Source organism: Nomascus leucogenys, chromosome 8 (genome assembly GCF_006542625.1).
Source record: "Nomascus leucogenys isolate Asia chromosome 8, Asia_NLE_v1, whole genome shotgun sequence".
Classification (NCBI taxonomy): Eukaryota; Metazoa; Chordata; class Mammalia; order Primates; family Hylobatidae; genus Nomascus; species Nomascus leucogenys.
This window is the reverse complement of record NC_044388.1, coordinates 47,090,266-47,115,600: the sequence shown is the minus strand read 5'-3', so window position 1 is coordinate 47,115,600 and position 25,335 is coordinate 47,090,266. Positions and strand designations below refer to the sequence as shown.

At 46.3% G+C, this 25,335-nt stretch overlaps 1 protein-coding gene across 9 annotated transcripts in view; it reads left to right on the top strand.

The window, feature by feature from the left end:
• SLC20A2 (solute carrier family 20 member 2) overlaps positions 1 to 24,672 on the top strand; it is a 122,471-nt gene extending 97,799 nt beyond the window's left edge. For 8 of the 9 annotated variants that reach the window (XM_030817198.1, XM_030817201.1, XM_030817196.1 and 5 more), the window contains 5 exons: positions 849 to 1,052; positions 2,903 to 3,491; positions 10,232 to 10,417; positions 11,632 to 11,716; positions 23,169 to 24,672. In XM_030817198.1, coding sequence (XP_030673058.1) covers positions 849 to 1,052; positions 2,903 to 3,491; positions 10,232 to 10,417; positions 11,632 to 11,716; positions 23,169 to 23,333 — 1,229 coding nt within the window. In that variant the 3' untranslated portion in view covers positions 23,334 to 24,672. The remainder of the gene's footprint in view (positions 1 to 848; positions 1,053 to 2,902; positions 3,492 to 10,231; positions 10,418 to 11,631; positions 11,717 to 23,168) is intronic. The other variant, XM_030817203.1, reaches the window with a different exon arrangement.
• The last annotated feature ends 663 nt before the right edge of the window (positions 24,673 to 25,335 follow it).

Genomic DNA, 25,335 nt, shown 5'->3' with positions numbered 1-25,335 from the left:
ACTCAGCAATTAAAAGGAACAAATTATTGATCCATGTAACAATGTGGATGGATTTCAAAGGCATTATGCTGAGTAGAAAAAGCCAGTCTCAAAAATCGCATATCTTATTATTTTATTTATGTGACTTTCTGAAAAAGGCAGTTTTTCAGAAATTGAAATTTCTGATTCTGAGGTTAGCTTCAAGAAAACAGAAGGCGAGTCTGGATGGCTATAGATTTACAGAACGTTAGCGCTGGAGGGAACTGTGGTATTCGGATCTAACCCTTTTTTGGTTGTTGTTTTTGGATATGATAACTCAGGCCCTAAATTTCCATCTTTTCCTCAATTGCTGAATTTTCTAGCTAGAGTTTTCCAGGTAATTAATTGAACTTTTGACTTTCTTTCCTTTCTTTTTTTTTTTTTTTTTTTTTTTTTTTGAGACAGAATCTCACTCTGTCACCCAGGCTGGAGTGCAGTGGCACAATCTTGTCTCACTGCTAACTCTGCCTCTCGGGTTTAAGAGATTCTCCTGCCTCAGCCTCCCGAGTAGCTGGAATTACAGGCACCCGCCACCACACCTGGCTAATTTTTATATTTTTAGTAGAGACGGGGTTTCACCATATTATCCAGGCTCGTCTCAAACTCCTGACCTGGTGATCCACCTGCTTCAGCCTCCTAAAGTGCTGGGATTACAGGTGTGAGCCACCACACCTGGCCTCAACTTCATTTTCTCTATCTAGCTATAACTTTTTTTTTTTGTTTCCAAAATCAGTGCTAAAGCATAAAGATATAGATTCACTTTTTAATATTCATGTTTCAATAATAAGTACTCTCTTCCAGAATGTTCAGTATGACTTTGTTTTCTTTAGGCAAATTACAAAAAGAAGGTGCTTTATCACGAGTATCTGACGAAAGCCTCAGTAAAGTTCAGGAAGCAGAGTCCCCAGTATTTAAAGAGCTACCAGGTGCCAAGGCTAATGATGACAGCACCATCCCGCTCACGGGAGCGGCAGGGGAGACGTCGGGGACCTCAGAAGGCACTTCTGCGGGCAGCCACCCTCGGGCTGCATACGGTAAGATGTGCCTGGAGAGCCTGGGTTCCGTGGCAGCACAGAGAAGTTCCCTGGGGAGGACCAGCTGGGCCTGGCTGTGGGCAATCTGGTTTTAATGCACAAAAGGATCCCCCGGTTTTATAATTTGAGAAAACCCAGAAGCTAGGGAGGCCTCAGGAAACCATTCTATAGTCAGCAGAGCAGGCTCACTCTTGTCCTGTGATTTCTTCTAAGAGCTGTTTATAGTCTCACCAGAGGTGCTGGGGCCACTCACTGTATGTCTGTGCTGCACCCACTCAGCTACATATGCAGATCTCCATGCCCCAGGAGTTACCGAATTGCTGAACGTTGGTTAACCCAGCTTACTATGGAAGATGCAAAGAGAAAGCTAAATTTGTAACCAAGGAGGTGGTCACAGAATCACAGAAACCTTAGAAAATGTCCAGACCGGCCAGGTGCAGTGGCTCACGCCTATAATCCCAGCACTTTGGGAGGCCAAGGTGGGTGGATCACCTCAGGTCAGGAGTTCAAGACCAGCCTGACCAACATGGTGAAACCCTGTCTCTACTAAAAATACAAAAATTAGCTGGGCATGGTGGCGGGTGCCTGTAATCCCTGCTACTCAGGAGGCTGAGGCAGGAGAATCACTTGAACCTGGGAGGCGGAGATTGCAGTGAGCGAGATTGTGCCATTGCACTCCAGCCTGGGCAACAGAGCGAGACTCCATCTCAAAAAAGAAAAGAAAAGAAAACATCCAGACCATTCTGTGTCCTTTAGACTCTCAATGTTTGTGGGCAGTGCTAGGGGAGCACAGCTTCACCGAAGCCTGCCCCGGTGGCTGCCACCTCTGCAAGGTGGGTTCTGGCACCTGCCTGCCACAGGTGCAGTCTCAGATGTGGCCCAGAGAAAGCAAATTCATTTTGCCTGACTATCTCAGATACTGCCTTTGACATTCATGGCTGACCTTTTAAGATGCACCTAAAAAATTAGCCTGGATGATGGTGCACACCTGTAGTCCCAGATGCTTGGGAGGCTCAGGCCGGAGAATGACTTGAGCCCAGGAGTTGGAGTGAGCTATGATTGCACCACTGCACTCCAGCCTGGGTGACAGAGCTGAGACCCTGTCTCTAAAAACCAAAACAAAACAGAAGCACTTGGAATATCTACCTCACATGAAGTGGGTTTTGTCTCATGAATGAAGTTTCTCTAAGATGAGTTTCTTAAAAAGGTTCTCCTTGTGTTGGTTTCTAGAAACAAAAAATGTGCCAAGTGCCATAGTAATTTCTGGAAGACACTTTTTAGCAGAACTTAAGATGTTTTGAAAATACCACATTATTAGTTTTGACCTTTTGTTGTATGTTTCCACGTTTTTTTGTTTTGTTTTGTTTCTGTTTTTTTTAGTGGTAACCATATTACATGTCCTTTATGGCCAACTTAAGAAAGTATATGTTAATAAGTCATCCCCAGCCTTCCAGAGATAAGTGCCATGAAATAGTAGGGAGTGTTTCCTTCGCTTGTATTCGAAAGGCTGGGGCTGGGCACGCTGGCTCACACCTGTAATCATAGCACTTTAGGAGGCCAGGGCGGGCAGATCACGAGATTAGGAGCTTGAGACCATCCTGGCCAACATGGTGAAACCCCGTCTCTACTAAAAATACAAAAAAAGTTAGCTGGGCATGGTGTCGCACTTGTAGTCCCAGCTACTCAGGAGGCTGAGGGAGGAGAATCGCTTGAACCCGGGAGGCGAAGGTTGCAGTGAGCCGAGATCGCGCCATTGTACTCCACCCTGAGGACAGAGCGAGGCTCCCTCTCAAAAAAAAGACAAAAAAAAAAAAAGACTGGAAAATGAGACCTTCTCTAACCCTTTTCAGGAAGAGCACTGTCCATGACCCATGGCTCCGTGAAATCGCCCGTCTCCAACGGCACCTTCGGCTTCGATGGCCACACCAGGAGCGATGGTCATGTGTACCACACCGTGCACAAAGACTCGGGGCTCTACAAAGACTTGCTGCACAAAATCCACATCGACAGGGGCCCCGAGGAGAAGCCGGCCCAGGAAAGCAACTACCGGCTGCTGCGCCGTAACAACAGTTACACCTGCTACACCGCAGCCATCTGTGGGCTGCCAGTGCACGCCACCTTCCGAGCAGCGGACTCATCGGCCCCAGAGGACAGTGAGAAGCTGGTGGGCGACACCGTGTCCTACTCCAAGAAGAGGCTGCGCTACGACAGCTACTCGAGCTACTGTAACGCGGTGGCAGAGGCGGAGATCGAGGCGGAGGAGGGCGGCGTGGAGATGAAGCTGGCATCGGAGCTGGCCGACCCTGACCAGCCACGAGAGGATCCTGCGGAGGAGGAGAAGGAGGAGAAGGACGCGCCCGAGGTTCACCTCCTGTTCCATTTCCTGCAGGTCCTCACTGCCTGTTTCGGGTCCTTTGCTCACGGCGGCAATGACGTGAGGTGGGTGCTTTCATTCATTCATTCAACAAGGGTCCTTGAGGCTCCGCCAGGGGCCAGCGCTGTGCGGGTGCTGGGATCCAGCAGTGAACGGCACCGATGGAAGCCCCTGCCCGGGATAGGGGTGCGCAGCCGGTGGACAGACCCATAAGTCAGCATTGCGTGCGGGACAGCAAACAGTGTTAACAGGAAAGTAAGGTAGATAGACACGGGGCAGGAGCCGCCTGGATGGCAGTGTGACCTGGGCTGCCCAGGGAAGGGCTGGCCGGTGACGGAGGTGCGGGGGCAGCCACGTGGCGTCAGCAGGAAGGAAAACGGCAGGTGCAGTCTTGAGGCGGGCACGCACCTGTGTTCTCCGGGACGAGCTAGGAGGTCGCCGGTCTGCAGGTCGTGGATGTAGAGCACTTGGCCAATGGACACAGGAAGGAAGGCCTCACCTCACGAGGGGAGCCGTGGAGCTGTGAGCAGGGTCCACACAGGGCACATTTGACGGGGGCCACACAGGGCACTTTTGACAGGGGCACTGGCTTTGGACGACAGCCTGGATGCAGATGTGAGAGAAGAAGGAAAGAGGCAGCTACCAAGATTGGAGCCGTGGCCTTGGCAAAGGCTAGAGTGGAGCTGCCGTCTGTTAGGGATGACCGAGGCCCTAGATGCAGCCAGGGCGCGATGCTGCTGTTCAGGCTAAGCAGGCAGCGGCGGTGTACGCCCGAGTTCAGGACAGGCCAGGCTGGGTGCAGAGCAGGTAACATGGGTGGAGGAGCGCTGGGGCAGCGAGGCAGGCAGGTGGGAGGCAGAGTGCACGGACCGAGGAAACAGCCAGAAGGTGTGATGAACCGGGACGCTAGGAGAACTTCCTAGGAGGTGATTTAATTTTAATTTTTTTTTAAGACGGAGTCTCACTCTGTTCCCCAGGCTGGAGTGCAGTGGCGCGATCTCAGCTCACTGCAACCTCCTCCTCCCAAGTTCAAGTGATTCTCTTGTCTCAGCCTTCCCAAGCAGCTGGGACTACAGGCTCCTGCCACCCGGCCCGGCTAATTTTTCTATTTCTATGTTCTATTTCTATTCCCATGTTGGCCAGGCTGGTCTCAAACTCCTGACCTCAGGTGATCCGCCCACCTCAGCTTCCCAAAGTGCTGGGATTACAGGTGTGAGCCACCACGCCCGGCCATCCTTCAGTGACATCTTCAACCCCAGTGAGAAGGCTCCGTCCCACTCGTGGGCCCTAGTTCTCCCCACTGCATGATGCAGCCACTGGAGCTGCCGCCCGAGCCTGCAGGTCACTTCACATGGTAATGTCGCAGGCATCCTGCCAATGAGTGTGTAGGGACGGGCGGATATGACCCTCCAACCTTGACCCCACCCACCCCACCTGCCCCACCCCACGCCCAAGCCTGGTGTGTAGGAAGCAGGGCGGCCTCCTGGGGCCTGGGAGCCCCAAGTTTGGGTCTCCGCTGTCGTCGTCCAGCTGTGTAACCCCTAGACAAGGCATGTGCTTTTCTAAAGTCCCCATTTCCCAATCTGTAAAATGGGGAAAAATGAGTCCCAACCTCCCAGGCTTCCCCTGTAACGTGCTCAGGATGGTGCTCCCCACTCCCTCGGATTCTGTCCATTTCTGCTCATGCCATCACAGTCATGGTGAGCCCACTGACATTTCAGGGGACTGTGCCGTTGTCGTCTTCTGTCACAGTCAGAGACTCCCCGCGGGCTATGCACACCGCCTCCCCACGTGCAGCTGCATCTCTGCTCTTCATAAAAGAAGTCTCGCTGCAGGCAAACCTGGGCATCTTATGTTCTGCTCAGCATCACATGGGCGTTTCTGTGGTATTTTATTTGATATTTTCTTGGAGACAGCATGCTCTGTCCCATGTTAGTAACTTTTTGTCTGCCCCCACACCGTCCCACTTCCTCCTCCTCATCAAGCATTCTTTACGGAAGGCCTGGTACTGGCAGAGCGCTAGGAACTGGGTCCTCGTCCATTAGAAGTTTAAACGCCAGTTAGGGAGATGAGAAAAACATATCCATGGAAAAGTAACAACACACTCTCTCACATTCACACACTCAGATGCACACACACACATGCACACACACTGCATGTGCACTCACACACGCACACTCACACATGGACTCATGCACATTCACACACACACACATACCATGTTTCACTTCAAAGGAAGCATCTAGGCAGTGGCTGCTCGGGATGACTGTAGAATTGCGAGCAGTTGCTTGCAGCGTGGGGACTATCCTGGGGCTTTGGAGCAGGGAGGGCATCTGGTGAAAGCACCATTCTAGAAGTCATCTGAGTGAGAAGAGGCGTCCATGCATTCAGCATGAGGTTGAGCCCTGAGGCCTCAGCACTGAGCTGCCATGGCCTATCCCACCCTGTCTCTAACACCCCTCTGAGCCAGGGGCGGGTGTCTCTCAGAGATGGGATCTGATGCTTAGGGTCACACAGCGAGACCAAAGCCAAATTGGAATCCAGTTTCAGTGACTCAGTGACACCCAGTCTACACAGCTGGCTCAAGGAGGAGACAAGAGCTTGCAGTGAGCTGGGACCATGCCGCTGCACTCCAGCCTAGGTGACAGAGTGAGACTCTGTCTCAAAAAAAATTTAATTTAATAGGCCAGGCGCAGTGGCTCACGCCTATAATCTCAACACTTCGGGAGGCCGAGGGGGGTGGATCACCTGAGATCGGGCGTTCAAGACCAGCCTGGACAACATGGTGAAACCCCACCTCTACTAAAAATACAAAAATTAGCTGGGCCTAGTGGTGGGCACTTGTGGTCCCAGCTACTCAGGAAGCTGAGGCACGAGAATCACTTGAACCCAGGAGGCAGAGGTTGCAGTGAGCTGAGATTGTACCACTGCACTCCAGCCTGGTGAGATTGTGCCACTGCACTCCAGCCTGGGCAACAGAGGGAGACTCTGTCTCAAAAATAATAATAATAAATTACACACCTATTAGGATGGCTACCACTTAAAAAAAAATAGTAACGTGTTGTCAAGGATGTAGAGAAATTGTAACCCTGTGCACTGTTAATGGGGGGTGTAAAATGGTGTAACCACTATGGAAAACAGGATGGAGGCTCCTCAAAAAATTAAACAGACCTCCCCTATGACCCAGCACTCTTGCTTCTGGGTATACATACAGAAGAATTGAAAGCAGAGTCTCAAAGAGATATTTGTACCCCATGTTCAAAGCACTGCCATTTGCAATAGGCAAAAGGGGAGAACAATTCAGATGTCCACTGACAAGTGAATGGAAACAAATTATGTCCATGCATGCAGTGGAATATTATTTAGCCTTAAAAAAGGAAGTCCTGTCACCTGCTGTAACATGGATGAACCTGGAGGACATTAGGCTAAGTGAAATAAACCATCACAGAAAGATAAATACTACTCATGCCTGTAATCCCAGCACTTTGGGAGGCTGAGGCGGGCGGATCATGAGGTCAGGAGATCGAGACCATCCTGACTAACACAGTGAAACCCCATCTGTACTAAAAATACAAAGAATTATCCAGGCGTGGTGACACGTGCCTGTAGTTCCAGCTACTGAGGAGGCTGAGGCAGGAGAATCGCTTAAACCCAGGAGGTGGATATTGCAGTGAGCCGAGGTCACGTCACTGCACTTCAGCCTGGGCGACCAAGCAAGACTCCATCTCAAAAAAAAAGATAAATACTCTATGATCCCACTTCTATGAGCTGTCTACAGCAGTCAAATTCCTAGAACTAGAAAGTAGGATGGTGGTTGCCATTAGCTGCAGGGCGGGGCAGTGGGAATTTGTTTAAAGAGTGCAGAGTTTCACATTTGCAAGATGAACAAGTTCTGGAGATCCTGTTTCACAACAATGTAAATATACTTACCACTGCTGAACTATAAATAAGAATGATTATGATGGTAAATTTTATGTTATGCTTTTTACCAAAATTTAAAAAAAAATCATTTTGACCATGAATAGATTATATAGGTGAACCTCAAATACACCAAGTTGAGCTATGCTCAAGACAAAAGTCACCATGTACAGGAATACCTGGGAGACACTGTGGGTTCCGTTCCAGACCACTACAATAAAACAAGTTTCACAATATCCATGAAGTTTTTGGTGTCCCAGTACATAGAAAAGTTATGTTTCTGTAATAGTATACCGTAGTCTATTAAATGTGTCTAAAAAACAGTGTACGTACCTTAATTTGAAAATACTTTATTGCTAAAAAATAATGCTAGAAACCCTGTGAACATTCAGCCAATCATTATTTTGCTGATGGAAGGTCTGGGCCTTGATGTTGATGTCTGCTGACTCATCAGGGTGGTGGTGATTAAAGGTTGGGGTGGCTGTGGCCATTTCTTAAATTAAGACAACAATGAAATTTGCTGCATCAATTAACTCTTCCTTCCACAAAAGATTTCTTTGTAGCATGTAATGCAGTTTGATAACATTTTACCCACCGTAGAATTTCTTTCAAAATTGGAGTCAATCCCCTCACACCCAGCCTCTGCTCTGACAACTAAGTTTGTGGAATATTCTAAATCCTTTGTTGTCATCTCAACAATGTTCACAACATCTTCACCAGAAGTAGATTTCATCTCAAGAAACTTTCTTTGCTCATCCATAAGAAGCACCTCCTCATCTGTCCAAGTTCTGTCATGAGATTGCAGCAGTTCAGTCACATCGCCAGGCTCCACTTCTAGTTCTCTTGCTATTTCCACCACATCTGCAGTGGCTTCCTTCATTTAAGTTTTGAATCCCTCATCCGTGAGAATTGGTATCAACTTCTTCCAAACTCCTGTTAATGTTGGTATTTGCACTTCCTCCCATGAATCACAAATGTTCTAATGGCATCTAGAATGGGGGATCCTTCCAGAAGGTTTCAGTGGGCTCCGTAGACCCATCAGAGGAATCACTATCTATAGCAGCTCTAGCCCTACAAGTTATTTCTTAAGTAACAAGACTTGAAAGTCAAATTGCTCGTTGATCCATGGGCTGCAGAACGGATGCTGTTGTTTGCAGACAGGAAAACAACATTCATCTCCTTGCATATCTCCATCAGAGCTCTCTGGTGACCAAGTGCATTGTCAATGAGCAGTAATATTTTGAAATATTAACATTTTTTTCTGAGCAGTAGGTCTCAACAGTGGGCTGAAAATATTCAGTAAACCATGCTGTAAACAGATGTGCTTTGTTGTTCCATTTCTAGAGCACAGGCAGAGTAGATTTAGCATCATTCCTAAGAGCAATAGGAGTTTTGGAATGGTAAGTGAACACTGGCTTCAACTAAAGTTACCAGCTGCATTAGCCTCTGAGAAGAGAGTCAGCCTGTCCTTTGAAGCTTTGAAGCCAGGCGTTGCCTTTTCTCTGGCTATGGAAGTCCTAGCTGGCATCTTCCAATAGAAGACTGTTCTACATTGAAGATCTATTGTTAGTGTGGCCACCTTCATCAATGATCTTAGCTGGATCTTCTGGAGAACTCGCTGCAGCTTCTCCATCAGCACTTGCTGCTTCACCTTGTATGCTATGAGGATGGCTTCTTAAACCTCCAGAACCAACCTCTGCTAGCTTCCAGCTCTTCTTTAGCTTCCTGACTTCTCTCAGCCTTCACAGAATTGAAGAGAACTAGGGCCTTGCTCTGGATTAGGCTTTGACTTAAGGGAATGTTGTGGCTGGTTTGGTCTTCTATCCAGACCACTCAGACTCTCCATATCGGCACTAAGGCTCTTTTGCTTTTTATTATTCATGTGTTCATTGGAGTAGCACTTTAAATTTTCTTCAAGAAGTTTTCCCTTTGCATTCACAGCTTGGCTAACTGTTTGGCCCAAGAGGCCTAGTTTTTGGCCTATCTCCGATTTTGACATGCCTTCCTCACTAAGCTTAATCATTTCTAGTTTTTGATTTAAACTGAGAGACATGCAACTCTTCCTTTCAGTTGAACACTTAGAGGGTACTGTAGGGTAATTTATCGGCTTAATTTCAATGTAGCAATATCTCAGGAAATAGGCTGGAGGAGAGGGAGAAAGACAAGGGAGTGGCTGGTCAGTGGAGCAGGGAGAACACACACAGCATTTATCAGTGAAGCTCACCGTCTCATATGGGAACAGTTCATGGCACCCCAAAACAATTATAATAGTAACATAAAAGATCACTTATCACAGATCACCATAACAGATATGATAATAATGAAAGATTTGGGAATACTGTGAGAATTACCAAAATGTGACACAGAGACCATGACGTGAGCACATACTGCTGGAAAATTGCACCAGTGGACTTGTTTGGTGCGGGGGTGCCACAAGCCTCAAATTCATAAAAAACATCATATCTGAAGGCCGGGTGCAGTGGCTCATGCCTGTAATCCCAACACTTTGGGAGGCCAAGGTGGGCAGATCACAAGGTCAGGGGTTTGAGACCAGCCTGGCCAACATGGTGAAACCCCATCTCTACTAAAAATATAAAAATTAGCTGAGTGTGGTGGCCCGCGGCTGTAGTCTCAATTACTCAGGAGGCTGAGGCAGGAGAATCGCTTGAACTGGGGAGGCGGAGGTTGCAGTGAGCCGAGATCACACCACTGCACTCAAGCCTGGGCAACAGAGCAAGACTCCGTCTCAAAAAAAAAAAAAGAAAAAAGAAAAAACATCGTATCTGTGGAGTGTGATAAAGTGAAGCACAATAAAATAAAGTCACCTGTATCATGTACAGTGCTACTTGCATATATAGTTAATCTTTTCTGTCTTTATTTTTCCCAGTAATGCCATCGGTCCCCTGGTAGCCTTGTGGCTGATTTACAAACAAGGCGGGGTAATGCAAGAAGCAGCTACACCCGTCTGGCTGCTGTTTTATGGAGGAGTTGGAATCTGCACAGGCCTCTGGGTCTGGGGGAGAAGAGTGATCCAGACCATGGGGAAGGACCTCACTCCCATCACGCCATCCAGGTAAGCCTGGGCTGGTGGACGGGCAGGGCAGGTCTTGTCATCCGAGGCCTGGGTAGAGCTTCCCGGCTGTGTCTGAACGGCCTGCTCAGCACCAGCAGTCAGCAGCGGGTCACAGGGAGGAGGAGACAGTGGGCAAGAATGGCCCCACCTAGCATGCCACCTATCCTTGCCCTCCCTCAGTGTGCCCGGCCCCCAGCCACAGGGTCCCTGAGATGAGGAGTGGGAAGGGCAGACAAGCAGGGGTAGTGGAGCAGAGCAGGCAGGGAGGAGAGGAGCTCACCCTCAGCCAGCACGGGGGCCAAAGGCAGGTGGGCAGGGAGGGCACAGACTTAAACAGGTCCCTGGGCTGGCCTTTCCTGAAAGTTCTCTGGCCACCCTACCTCTCAGCAACCACCCTGCTGGGGTTACTTTCCTCTTGCTCTGCAGACAGGGAGGCACCCCCTGCCATCGTGGGTGAGCTCTGAAGGCTTTAAATGTGGTCTCTCAACTGCATAGCCTTCAGCTGCATCAGGGGTTAAAGGAACTTCCAGAACTTTCAGAACATGACCAAAATTTGGAGCCACCTGTGGTAGGAAATCTGTCTTTTTAAAACATGTGGGAGGTTTCCTTTTCCTACAGGCTCTGGGAGTTTCGGGAAGTGATCCAAAGGCAGCCGGGGTGGGGAGGACCAGAACCCAGGTTTCATCACGCAGCTCTGCCCCGCATCTGCAGAGAAAGCTAAAATAGCTCCAGTGAGCCTCCTATATACACACAGACTTAAAATTTCTAATTTTAAGTTCTCACTTGAAATTCATTTCAACAAAAGATAGTCTAGAAGATTGATTTGAAGAAAAATTCGTAATCCGAGAAAAATACACTCTTTTGTAATTAGTGCACATTTTTTAAATGAGAGCATAGTTTTTCCTTTGCATTTTAGAAATGACTGATTTACTATCTTACTGCACAGCAGGAATGTCTGGCCCAGTTACTGCAGTGTGTGGTCTTTGAAAACGTATCAGAAGGCCAGGCTGCTGGGGGCCCGTGCACAGGAAAATGCAGCCTTGCTGGGAATCGCTGTGTTGAGCAGCGGCCTCTTATTCTGTTAAAATTGATCTTGCCCAGTCAGCAGTTGGCAGTCACCCCAGAGAATGTTCTGGCGAGCCTCTAGCACCCACGGGGTGTCAGGGAGGCTGATACTGAGGGCACCCGTGACGTGTCTCATGCTCCCCCCGCAGCGGCTTCACGATCGAGCTGGCCTCAGCCTTCACGGTGGTGATCGCCTCCAACATCGGGCTTCCAGTCAGCACCACGCACTGTAAGGTAGGCCCCTTCTAGCCGGGAGCCCTTCCCCAGGCCGCTGGGACGGTTCCAGGGCCACCGGAGCGCATGCAGGGGAAGCTGTAGGGCTCTGTAGATGGTTGTGCAAAATGCAGCTCCAGGTTCTCCGGGTCTCCGGGACCTTGTATTCCTCCATCTGCCCCCTCCACCGTCCTTCTCTCGGCAGGATGACACTATCTGTCGTTCAGACCTGGCTTTTCCAAGGCAGAATGCTAGGGCTGGCCTGCCTGGGAGTGGCCTGCCTGGGACTGGCCTGCTATCTTCCCACTGTTTCCATGGTGGAGTTTGATTGGCGTCCTGTGTGCGCTGAGCATACCTGCAGGCTCACTTGGGAGCCTGCCACTTGGTCCAGCCATTGAGGGGACTGGGGGTTGACAGTGTTAGAAATTAACAAAAATCATCTCTGTGGAATTGTAGGACACGGTTGTTTCTGGTTTTGTTCCTTATATGATGTTCAAAGTGACTATATTGCCATAAATTCCCTACGAGGGGTAATTGCTGATACTGACCGCTGCGGAGTGCTCTGAAACCTGCAGCTGGACAAGAGAGGGCTCCTGGTCATGGTGTGGAAAGTTGGAGCTGCAGAGAGGAGCCCTGAAGACCAGTGAAGAGGAAACAGGCTCCGGGAATTTCAGGGAGTGATCCACAGGTGGCCAGGGTGGGGAGGACCAGAACCCAGGTGTGGGGAGGACCAGAGCCCTGTCTCATCACCCAACTCTGCCCAGTATCTGCAGATACTTCTAAAATAGCTCTGGCAAGTCTCTGTATACAGACAAACTCACCAGTCTCAACAAAGCAAAAGTCACTTTGAGATTTTTCCTAGGTTCATTCATTTGTATTATTCAAGAAAAACTAATTGGCATTTGCTGCTTGGGGGCAGAGCTCTCGGCACCAGGAGGAATATATGAGCCCTCATAACAGACACAGCCACCCACGTTCATATTTACTCACAATTTTAAGATTCCAGCCAGTATGTTTAAAAGAAAACTCCAAGCAAAGGCAAGTAGCTTCATGCTTCAAACACCCAGGTCAGGTGGCCCTCACAAGAGTATCTGGAGTGGCCCAGCAGCGTGTTTCAAAGCTGGGGCTCCGCGCATGAAGAATCAGCCTCAGTGGAATGAGTTTGTTTTTTTCTTTTTTGCTACCATATACAGAAATACTTCAATTTCCACAAAGTTTCTGTATACAAATCCCCCCACTTACTGATCATCACCGTGCTCAACACCACACGCATGGCGCACCGTTCCCTCTCCACAGCAAGCCTGTGGGGGCGGAAATGTCACTCCCGGTCCACAGGTGAGGAGACTGGGTTCCCTCAGAGCTGGGCCACTTCCCACGTGCACACGGCCACATGTGATACATCCAGGATTCAGATCTTCGCCTCAGGCCACACACCTTCTCATTCAGGTCCCCATCAGCACCATCGTGGTGCCCGACCATGGCCAAGGTGCCTGGGGCAAGCACTCCACTGGCAGTCTCCCCAAGAACCTTCCCCAGCTTCATAGATGAGGAAACTGAGGCAGAGGAAAGTTAAGTAACGCGCCCGAGATTACACAGCCAGGGAGCAGCCCAGCTGAGGCGCCCACATGGACGGCATGGCCAGTGTCCTCCTCCCCGGCTCCGCCTGGCAAGCATGAGGGAGGAAGGCAGGAAGAGGTGCAGGTGCGTCCGCCACCCATTCATTGTGAGTTTCCTAATGTGGGTTATTTAAAACTTACCAGAGAAGCACATATTCATTGAAATATTTCAAACACTGCAAGACTATAAGGAATGAAAAGTGACATCTTCCCCGGACTCCACGTCACTACCATTCACTGTGGTGTGTGGAGCGTGGAGGAGACGCGTATCGCTAAATACATTCTTTTCCAAGGACACTGGGCTTGTGACTTTTCTATAGGCATCAGTTGTCTTTGGAATGCTTTTAAACAGAGGTAATACCATCTTTTTAATGATTAACCTACACTTAAGCAAGACTGCCGAAGGCAGACTCTTCTACACCAGTTGAAATAGCTTTTCTTGTTTTTTTTTGAGATGGAGTCTCACTCTCATCCAGGCTGGAGTGCAATGGGATGGTCCCAGCTCACCACAGCCTCCACCTCCTGAGTTCAAGCAGTTCTCCTGCCTCAGCCTCCGGGTAGCTGAGATTACAAGCGTGCACCACCACACCCAGCTAATTTTTGTATTTTTAGTAGAGACGTGGCTTCACCGTGTTGGCAAGGCTGGTCTCGAACTCCTGACCTCAGGTGATCTGCCTGCCTTGGCCTCTCAAAGTGCTGGGATTACAGGCGTGAGCCACCGCGCCTGGCCTGAAAGAGCTTTTGAAAAAACCAGCACAGGTTTGGTTCTTCCAGGTTGGTGCCACTTAGCTAACTGTATGAGCAGTCTAATCCGTTTGGATGTATACTGTATACAGTGTTGGAACGGATAGTACTGATTTTGCTAATAACTCTAAACTCTAGAATACAGTTTATAGGAATAGATGAAAAGTATAAAATGCTTATTTAAAAAGCCAAACTCTTAAATTATCTATATGTGTGATTTCCCCAATACTGTATCGATATATATACTATAATGATGTGTGACTAAGAGATTTACATCCAGTTTGTACAGGACCTTAGTGAATAGATGTATATGTTATCATTATCCTAAAATACCTGTACAAAGTACATGATAAGGTTTTTTTTTGAGATGGAGTCTCGCTCTGTCACCCAGGCTGGAGTGCAGTGGTATGATCTCGGCTCACTGCAAGCTCTGCCTCCTGGGTTCATGCCATTCTCCTGCCTCAGCCTCCTGAGCAGCTGGGACTACAGGCGCCCACCACCACGCTACTTTTTTATATTTTTAGTAGAGAAGGGGTTTCACCATGTTAGCCAGGATGGTCCCGATCTCCTGACCTCGTGATGCGCCTGCCTCAGCCTCCCAAAGTGCTGGGATTACAGACATGAGCCACTGTGCCCAGCCAGTTTTGTTTCCTTTGAGCTGGTGATGAGTAGTATTAGGATAGCTTGTTGGCACTTAAAGCAGGTCTCCCTGAATGGGACTGCAGCGGGGTGCCATCTGTAAAATAGACAAGACAGCTCACAACTTGGATCTGAGTCAGTTTGTCTGATACCATTGATCGTGGACTTCTGGACAAAGCCCAGAGCTATTCCCTGTGAGCACTAAGGACAGAGTCTCAGCTCTCAGGAACTTGCAGTGTAGTTGGAGAGCAAATGGTTCTCATCAGAGTCCAAATAATAGAAGTACTGAGAAGAGTTCACAGTTGTCATTACCCCATAACACTTATTCTCTCATATCACATATTTCCCCTGCACACAACAGTCCCCAAATGGCAAATGTGGGATGAACTATGAGAGCCGTGGGATGGCGTGAAGAATGGGGCCCTCTGTGAGTGAGGCTGTGAATCTAGAAACATTCAAAGGGTATTGATGTCCACATAGAGTCATAGTTGAATTGCATCAGTTTTCAGGATAATTATCCTGTGTTTGATTTTTAAGTTTCTTGCTTAGAGCCATCTAATAGAAAGTAGGAAAAAGTTGGGGACTTGGCAGGAAATAAGATGGAAACTATTTTTTTTTTTTTTTTTTTTTTTTTTGAGACGGAGTCTTGCCCTGTCACCCAGGCTGGAGTGCAGTGGCGCAATCTCGGCTCACTGCAAGCTCCGCCTTCCGGGTTCACGCCATTCTCCTGCCTCAGCCTCTCCAAGTAGCTGGGACTACAGGCGCCCACCACCACGCCCGGCTAATTTTTTGTATTTTTTTTAGTAGAGATGGGGTTTCACCGTGGTCTCAATCTCCTGACCTCGTGATCCGCCCGCCTCGGCCTCCCAAAGTGCTGGGATTACAAGCATGAGCCACTGTGCCCGGCCACGGAAACTATTATTTAAAATGAGTTTTTTATTGTATGTAGGTAGATGTTATTGATTTATGCTTCCTTCTAAGTGTACATGGCTAAATGCATAGATTTGTTTTATTTTGTTTTGTTTTGTTTGAGACAGAGTCTTGCTTTGTCATCCAGGCTGGAGTGCAGTGGCTTGATCTTGTCTCACTGCGACCTCCGCCTCCTGGGTTCAAGCATTTTTCCTGCCTCAGCCTCCTCAGTAGCTGAGATTACAGGCATGCACCACCACGCTTGGCTAATTTTTGTATTTTTAGTGGAAATGGGGTTTCTCCATGTTAGCCAGGCTGGTCTTGAACTCCTGACCTCAAGTGATCCGCCTGCCTCGGCCTCCCAAAGTGCTGGAATTACAGGCATGAGCCACTGCACCCAGCCTAAGTGCATAGTTTAAATTTTGTCATAGCCCATTTCAAAACATTTATGAAACCATACTATATTATGTGATACACGAGCTGAATGTATAACTTGGGAAAAAAACAATTAGAAAAGTCCTGTTATCACATTTTATTCCAGAAGGCATATATAAGACAGTCTGTTTGATGAGTTTCACCCTCTGTATGTATTCTGGTTTTATACATTTTGTATTTCATATCAGAGGACTCAGTTTATCAGATATTTTCCTGGAATAATACCTTTGAGTAGGGTCAAAAGCCTTAATTGGCCAGGCACGGTGGCTCATGCCTGTAATCCCAGCTACTCGGGAGGCTGAGGCCGGAGAATCGCTTGAACCCAGGAGGCGGAGGTTGTGGTGAGTGGAGATTGCACCATTGCATTCCAGCCTGGGCAACAAGAGCAAAACTACCCCCCGGCCCGCCCCCCCCCAAAAAAAGCCTTAATTGAAGACATAGAAACCGGTTTTGAAAATAAAAGAATCCTAAGACATTATGTTTCAGCAATTCGTTCATCGTTCTTCCCTTCTTCTTAAGTTCTTCCCTTAATCACCTTTGCTCTTTAGCCCTAGCAGATAACACACAGTGCCACTACTGAGCACAGTTGCTCATGTGTGTGCTCTTTAATGGGAATTTGGGAGTCATGTTCTGCAGAATGTTTTAATTCCATACTGGGTGGATTGAGATTATTCCTGTTTGTGGATCACCCACATTGTCATTCCTCACTGGTGACGTAGATGATGATTCAACCACCATTTCAATTTGGAACAGCACATAGGGAACACTACTGATTTCAAATGTAGGATTATAATTTCTAATTTAATTTCTAATTCTTGCTCTCTGGTCTCCCTTCTTCTCAACAATTTTTTGCTATAAGTACCTGATGATGGCCTTACACTGGAAACACACTCGATTTATTAAAAAGGAAGTTAGAACACAGCAAAAAAATACCATTTTACATTCACAGAAGACATGATCGATAGCAAAGACATTGTACTCTGGATCTTTTATGAATCAAATAACATATAACGAAATACATAAAATTGTTAAGAACTCAGAAATTACTGTCTTAGCATATGATAAATGAAGTGTAGGAAAAGTATGTGGGAATATGAAGAATTTGAACATTTATTTAGAACAGCATAATTAATAAATATGTACAAGTTTTTACCCTACTGATCATATGCCTTCCTGTCAAGCATCATGAAACATTTATAATATCCTAAAATCAGAAGACCATGATAAAAATCTCTATAAAATTTTAAAAACAGACCTGGCATGGTGGCTCACACCTGTAATCCCAGCACTTTGGGAGGCTGAGGTAGGAGGATTGTTTGAGCTCGGAAGTTTGAAACCAGCCTGGGCAACATAGTGAGACCCTGTCTCTATTTTATAAAAATTAAAATTTAAATTAAAAAAAATTTTAAACATAAGTTGTGCTAACCATGATCTCTAATTACAATAAAATTAAACTAGAAGTTAATTATATATTGAAATAAGAATGTATCCCAATGGAGACTGTTTTTTTTTTTTTTTTTTCGAGACGGAGTCTCACTCTGTGGCCCAGGCTGGAGTGCAGTGGCGCAATCTCGGCTCACTGCAAGCTCCGCCTCCCAGGTGCACGCTATTCTCCTGCCTCAGCCTCTCCGAGTAGCTGGGACTACAGGTGCCTGCCATCACGCCTGGCTAATTTTTTTTTTTTGTATTTTTAGTAGAGATGGGGTTTCACCGTGGTCTCGATCTCCTGACCTCGTGATCCACCCGCCTCAGCCTCCCAAAGTGCTGGGATTACAAGCGTGAGCCACCGCGCCCGGCCTCCAATGGAGACTTTTTAATGCTTTTTAAGGTAACAATTGAATTAAGGAGTTTAGAAAAATACAATGATAGCTTTCTTGAAAAATAATAAAAACCAAATGTGTGTGTCCGTGGGTGGATACAAATAGCAAAACCTGTGGCAACCAAGTTATGCTAAGATGAAAATTCATATCTTTAAATGGTTTAATTGATCAAAGGGAAAATAAAATAACCAAGTATTAAAATTAGGATTTTGTAAAAAGTCCAGGACAATAAAAATTGAGGAAACAGGTGGTACGAAATACAGAAGCAAAATTAATTAAAAACAAAATAAGAAGGGGAGAGGAAAGTGGCTACTAATAAAATATCAGATCACATCAAGGAAAAGAGGGAGGGAATTAAGTTGGGGAAGGAGGAAGACATTGTAACAACAGACAGAGAAGAGAATTGTTTCCATTATTAAATAAACCACACAGCTATATGCTAAGAATTTGAAAACCCCCGTGAATTATTTTCTGCAACAATATACATGACAAAGAAATATTGGCCTATGAAGTAGAAAAAAGTGGAAAATCTGACCCAGAACAATAGGATGAAATTAAGGGAGTTCTCCAAAAATAATTGTTCTCACCTAAAAAAGCAAAAAGGGGCTGGGGTGGGGCAGGTGAGGATACTGCTGACTGGATGAATTCATTAGAATCTTTTCCATTTAAACAAAAAAAAACCAGCTCTCACGATATCTCAACTTTCCCACAATGTAGGAGGAAAAATAAAACTAAAAAACCTCTCCCATTTGTGCTGTGGCGTACACTGAATAACTCTAATACCAAACCTAATTTAAAATATCACAAACAATGAAATCTATGTTTACCGATGAATATTGATTGTAAAAACTTTAAGCAAGATGCTGAAAAATGATATCTACAGTATTTGCCTGGGCGTGGTGGCTCATGCCTGTAATCCTAGCACTTTGGGAGGCTAAGGTGGGCAGATCATCTGCGATCAGGAGTTTGAGACCAGCCTGGCCAACATAGCAAAACCCCGTCTCTACTAAAAATAGAAAAATTAGCCAAGTGTGGTGGTAGGCCCCTGTAATCCCAGCTACTCGGGAGGCTGAGGCAGGAGAATCGCTCGAACCCAGGAGGTGGAAGTTGCAGTGAGCTGAGATCGTGCCATTGCACTCCAGCCTGGGTGACAGAGCAAGACTCCATCTCAAAACAAAACAATACTATACAAGAACCTTTCAGCAGGACCAAATTGATCAAGATTACCAGAAAGTGGGCTCCCTTTGTGACAGGGCAGGGCTGCATCACCCACCACCAGCAGGCTGTGCAGGGCTAGGCCCTTGCAGGGGCTCAAGTTGGGTATATAAGCAGCTTCAGTATAATATGCCTTAGCAATCTACTTAAAAACAAAACAAAAAAGATCTCTGTTGAGATATAAGCCAAAAAGACATTTGATGATATTCAGTATTTCTTTTTTTTTTTTTTCTTTTTTTTGAGACAGAGTTTCACTCTTGTTGCCCAGGCTGGAGTGCCATAATGGCATGATCTCGGCTCACCGCAACCTCCACCTCCCGGGTTCAAGCGATTCTCCTGCCTCAGCCTCCCGAGTAGCTGGGATTACAGGTGTGCGGCACCACACCCAGCTAATTTTGTATTTTTAGTAGAGACGGGGTTTCTCCATGTTGGTCAGGCTAGTCTCGAACTCCTGACCTCAGGTGATCCACCTGCCACCGCCTCCCAAAGTGCTAGGATTACAGGCATGAGCCATCGTGCCCGGCCGATACTCAGAATTTCTAAAACACTACTAGAGTTCATAAGAGTGACCAAGTCCAAGATAAAAATAGAAAAATCCAGCACTTGTTCATCAGCAATAGCCAATTAGAAAATGTAACGGGAGGGGAAAAGAACTGCCATCATAATTGCAGCAAAAATAAAAGTTACCTTAGAATAACCCTAATAAGAACTGTGAGTGGCACCAGGCACATGGTGTGTTCCTATAGTCCCAGCTACTCAGGAAGCTGAAGGTACGAGGACAGCCTGAACCCAGGAGTTCAAGACCAGTCTAGGCAACATAGTAAGACCCCATCTCTAAATAACTAAATAAATAATTTTTTAAAAAAGAAATGTGAGTGATATATATGGAAGAGGCACAAAACTGCTCAGAGGTATAAAAAGATAATCTGAATATGAGACATAATGTGCTATTGGATGGGAAAACCAGATGTTGTAATGAAGTCACTTCTCCCTAAATACAACCTGAAACAGGATTTTACTTGGAATTTTACAAAATGAGACTAAAGAATACATTTTGGTGAAATAAATTATCAGCAATATAAAATGATCTAACAAGAAAACTGAAAGGAGGAACTAGCCTTACCTGACGTATAATGTCATATAAGGAAACAAAAGTCAAGAGTAGGTCCTGGGAGGAGGGGTTGGGAACTGGGTGTTAGTGTTTTATGGGGCAGTTTCCATGTGGGATGATGAAAAAGTTCTGGAGACGGATTGTGGTGATGGTTTGCAAAACAATGTGATTGTACTTAATGCCTCTAAATGGTATGCTGAAAAATTACTAAAACTGTAAGTTTTATGTTATGTATATCTTACCACGATAATTTTTAAAAGTAGATACCTGGACAAGAACAGAGTAGATAGCAATGGATGGAACCTGTTCTATATGAGCATATATTTCGAAAAAGGGAAAATTTAACCAGTAAGTGTTTGAAAGGTTGAATAGCTGTCAGTCTAGAAAAACAAAATTAGACCCCTCTCAAAATACATGGACATAAATCTGATGGCTTAAATAATATTTTTAAAATATTCTTAAATTTAGAGTAAAATGGAATTTTATTTTAGAAAAATTCCATTTTTCTAAAATTAGATATTTATCAAATATTCAAGCCAAGGATAAATCACAGAAGAAATTATAGCATATTTTATTGCATGAAGTTAGAAACTTGAAAGTGAAACAAAGCAAAATAGTACCTCGAGAAAATGTGTATTTGATATCACAGTTAATATTATTCAGTGAAGACTACACAGATAAATAAGGAACACATTAGATTTTAGTATGTAAATGGACCAAATACATGAAGAGACAATTTTTTTTTTTTTTTTTTTTTTTTTTGAGACAGAGTTTCACTCTGTCGCCCAGGCTGGAGTGCAGTGGTGCGATCTCGGCTCACTGCAACCTCTGCCTCCCCGGTTCAAGCGATTCTCCTGCCTCAGCCACCCAGATAGCTGGGACTACAGGTGTGCACCACTATGCCCAGCTAATTTTTTGTATTTTTAGTAGAAACGGGGTTTCGCCATGTTAGCCAGCATGGTCTCGATCTCCTGACCTCGTATCCGCCCGCCTTGGCCTCCCAAAGTGCTGGGATTACAGGCGTGAGCCACTGCACCCGGCTGACAATTTGTATATGTGAAAGCTAGAGAGAGTGAAATTCAGTAAATATATTTTTTAAAGTTCAGCCTTAATTGTAATTAAAGATACGCAAATTAAAGCAGCCACAGTGCATCTTTTTGCCGGTTAATTAGCCAAAAAAATAGCAACTCACATGATATCATGTGCTGATATTCACAGATTATGGATGACACTACATTAACAGCTGTTTATAAAACTATTTGTCATTATGTATTAAGGTCCTAAAACACGTTGGGAGAGGAAAGAGCTCTTCCTTAAAGTAGAACTCCATGTGAGAAATTGGAATGGAGTTTGGTAAATCACCATTTTATTTTATTTTATTTATTTATTTATTTATTTATTTATTTATTTATTTATTTATTTATTTTTTGAGACTGAGTCTCATTCTGTTGCCCAGGCTGGAGTGCAGTATCGCGATCTTGGCTCACTGCAACCTCCACCTCCCAGGTTCAAGCAAGTAGCTGGAATTCCAGGTGTGCACCACCACACCTGGCTAATTTTTGTATTTTTAGTAGAGACGGGGTTTCACCATGTTGGTCAGGCTGGACCTCAGGTGATCCACCCACCTCGGCCTCCTAAAGTGCTGAGATTACAGGCATAAGCCACCACGCCCGGCCTGGTAAATCACCATTTTATAGCCATCATCATAAAGATTGGATTGTGAAATCTTTAGCAGAAGGGGAAAGTGAGGTTTGATAAGATGCAGGATATTTTAATCATATTAAAATGTCTCTTCACAGATTGTGGCAAATGTCAAAAATTGGTGAATTTGGGTAAAGAGAAAACAGGAGTTCTTGCAGCTTTTCTCTAAGTTTCAAATTATTTCAAGATACATTTTAAATGTTCCCTGTTAACTACAGTCGATTTCAGGGAATTTTTTTTTTCCTTTTGAGACAGAGTCTTGCTCTGTCGCCCAGGCTGGAGTGCAGTGGCACGATCTCCGCTCACTGCAAGCTCCGCCTTCCGGGTTCACCCCATTCTCCTGCCTCAGCCTCCCGAGTAGCTGGGACTACAGGTGCCCGCCACCATGCCCAACTCATTTTTTGTATTTTTAGTAGAGACGGGGTTTCACCGTGTTAGCCAAGATGGTCTCCATCTCCTGATCTCGTGATCCACCCGCCTCAGCCTCCCAAAGTGCTGGGATTACAGGCGTGAGCCACTGCGCCCGGCCGGGAATATTATTTTTAAAGCCAAAATCCAGCCTGGGCACGGTAGCTCACGCCTGTAATCCCAGCACTTTGGGAGGCCGAGGCAGACCGATCACTTGAGGCCAGGAGTTTGAGACAAGCCTGACCAACATGGCAAAACCCCATCTCTACTAAAAAATATGAAAATTAGCTGGATGTGGTGGCGCTTGCCTGTAATCCCAGCTACTCAGGAGGCTGAGACAGGAGAATCACTTGAACCTGGGAGACATAGCTTGCAGTGAGCTGAGATTGCACCACTGCACTCCAGCACTTTGGGAGGCCGAGGAGGGAGGGTCACTTGAGGTGAGGAGTTCGAGATCAGCCTGGCCAACATGGTGAAACCCCGTCTCTACTAAAAATATGAAAATTAGCCAAGGGTGGTGGTGCGTGCCTGTAATCTCAGCTGCTCAGGAGGCTGAGGCAGGAGAATTGCTTCAACCTGGGAGATGGAGGTTGCAGTAAGCTGAGATCACACCACTTGCACTCCAGCCCGTGCGACAGAGTGAGACTCTGTCTCAAAACAACTATATAAAACAGCTATATAAAGAGCTATATGCTGAAGAGAGGAATCCCCAAACAATTCTACCTAAAATCTAAGCTATTTTAAAAGCTTTAACAAATGTAGGGGACTGGGTAATGTTGTACTAGAGCTTGTTTCTGAGATTAGCCCATGTACATTGGTTGAGTGTAGCCTTTGCGGCTCACCTTTTTTACTTTGCAATGTCTGTGCTCCCACAGGTGGGCTCGGTGGTGGCCGTGGGCTGGATCCGCTCCCGCAAGGCTGTGGACTGGCGCCTCTTTCGGAACATCTTCGTGGCCTGGTTCGTGACCGTCCCCGTGGCTGGGCTGTTCAGTGCTGCTGTCATGGCTCTTCTCATGTATGGGATCCTTCCATATGTGTGATTTGTCGTCTTCCAGCTGCAAACAGCTAAAGGGATGGTCTGGTGTTGGCGTGTGGGAGACATGTGCCCTCGTGCCGCATATACACATCCTGGCCGTGCACGGCTCTCTCATGACCAGCTCTCTGCCTCCCTTCCAGGAGGCTCCATCCCACACTGTTCACCCAGGCTGTGGAGACTCACCTTCCCGAGCTAACTTAACTACTGTACATAATAGTATGTATTAAACTGGTATCATGGTGATATAATGTGGTGCAGTTACTTATATATTAAATATCTATTGTATCCATAGAATAGGCAGCGTTATTTCAAACATATTCAAGTTGGGAGTGGAGATCATTGCCTAGAAGTCAATATTCAATAAATCTTGTACATAACTATTTCGATGGCAAATGTTAAGCCTTTTAAAAGGAAAGCGTAGATTGGAAAATGATTTTTTTCCAAATGATGTTTTTCCCTTCTAATATACTATAAGGTAATGAGCCTCAGGACAGGCGACACAACCCTGCAGAGGTTGCGTGCTGTGGGATGACAGCGGGACGGGAGCTCACAAGTGCTTTCACTGAAGATTTGTTCATATACTGTGTATTGATTCTTGTGTAATATATCATCATTGCTTTTGTAAATACGTAAAAATGTAATTTTTTAATGGTGTGCTTCCCTTATACTTTTTTGATCAGAGAATTTTGGAAAGTACCAAAGAAGCAGGGGAATCATTGGCCAGTGTTACATTTTCACATTGTCTGTCTCCCACCCTCGCTGATCACGCCTGCCCCGGAGCAGCGTGTGGCGGTGACACCGTCACCCAGCATGCGCCACGCCGTGGCTCCCACCAGCAGTGCCGCCGCTGCCACACCCCAGATCCCGCCCACCCTGCAGTGGCCTTTCCTTGTCATCAGAGTAGAGAATGCACAGGTGTTGGTGAGGGTGAGCGGCTGAGCACTGCTTGTCAAGTCCAGGGTCAGTTTCCATCCCAATTCTCCCTGCAGCCTGAAGAATGGATCCTTGTCTCCAGTGTCAGCACAAAGGAGGGTTTTTCTGTGCTTTGACTTTCTAGCAGTTCAGGGATGAGAGGGAGGGGGGCTCCTGGATGCTGGATGGAGTATTTCTCTGAGGCCCACACAAAGCTGGACACCCCCAGGCTCTACTCCATCCCATTGGAGTCTCTTCTTTTTTGATAGCAGGAGGGAGGAAGTACGACTAATGTTGGAGCCTGAAACTATGGAAATGCTGCTAAAATTTTTATATTGACAAACATTTTCTTGGTACTTCATTGTGATTTTTCATTAATCAACCATATTAAATTTATAATAAAAAATGCCCCTCAGAAGTTTGCCTCTGAAGCCTTTTTCTCAATATTGACAATTTTTCTTTCAGAGTTTCCACAAAAACCAAAGCTATATAATTTGGTCCTTGTATTTTTCACATACCCTTTGTTGGTTTCCCTTATTTGACTACTGTTACGGGCTTGTACAGAAAACACAGGTGAGCAGGAAAGGGAGGCACGGCGTCCCCGCCCTGCATTCAGAAACCCGCTCATGGAGCAGTCGATTGCCATGTTCAGGGCTGAGGACCGAGCAGGGAAGTGCAGGTCTTATCCTTTGCTCAAGCAGCCAAAAACACCCTGGCTTGCAGCTTCTGGAGCCCCCAGAGGGAAACCCCTTAATCCTCTGCAGCAGTGGCAGCACAAGCTCCGACTCTCTTAGGAGCTGTGAAGGTGACAGATGAGGCAAAGTGGCAGGTGTAAAAAATGTATCTTGTGGCCGGGCACGGTAGCTCACGCCTGTAATCCCAGCGCTTTGTGAGGCTGAGGTGGGTGGATCATGAGGTCAGGAGATGGAGACCTTCCTGGCCAACATTGTGAAATCCCGTCTCTACTAAAATACAAAAAAATTAGCCGGGCGTGGTGGCATGCACCGGTAGTCCCAGCTACTTGGGAGGCTGAGGCAGGGGAATTGCTTGAACCCGGGAGGCGGAGGTTGCAGTGAGCCAAGATCGCGCCACTG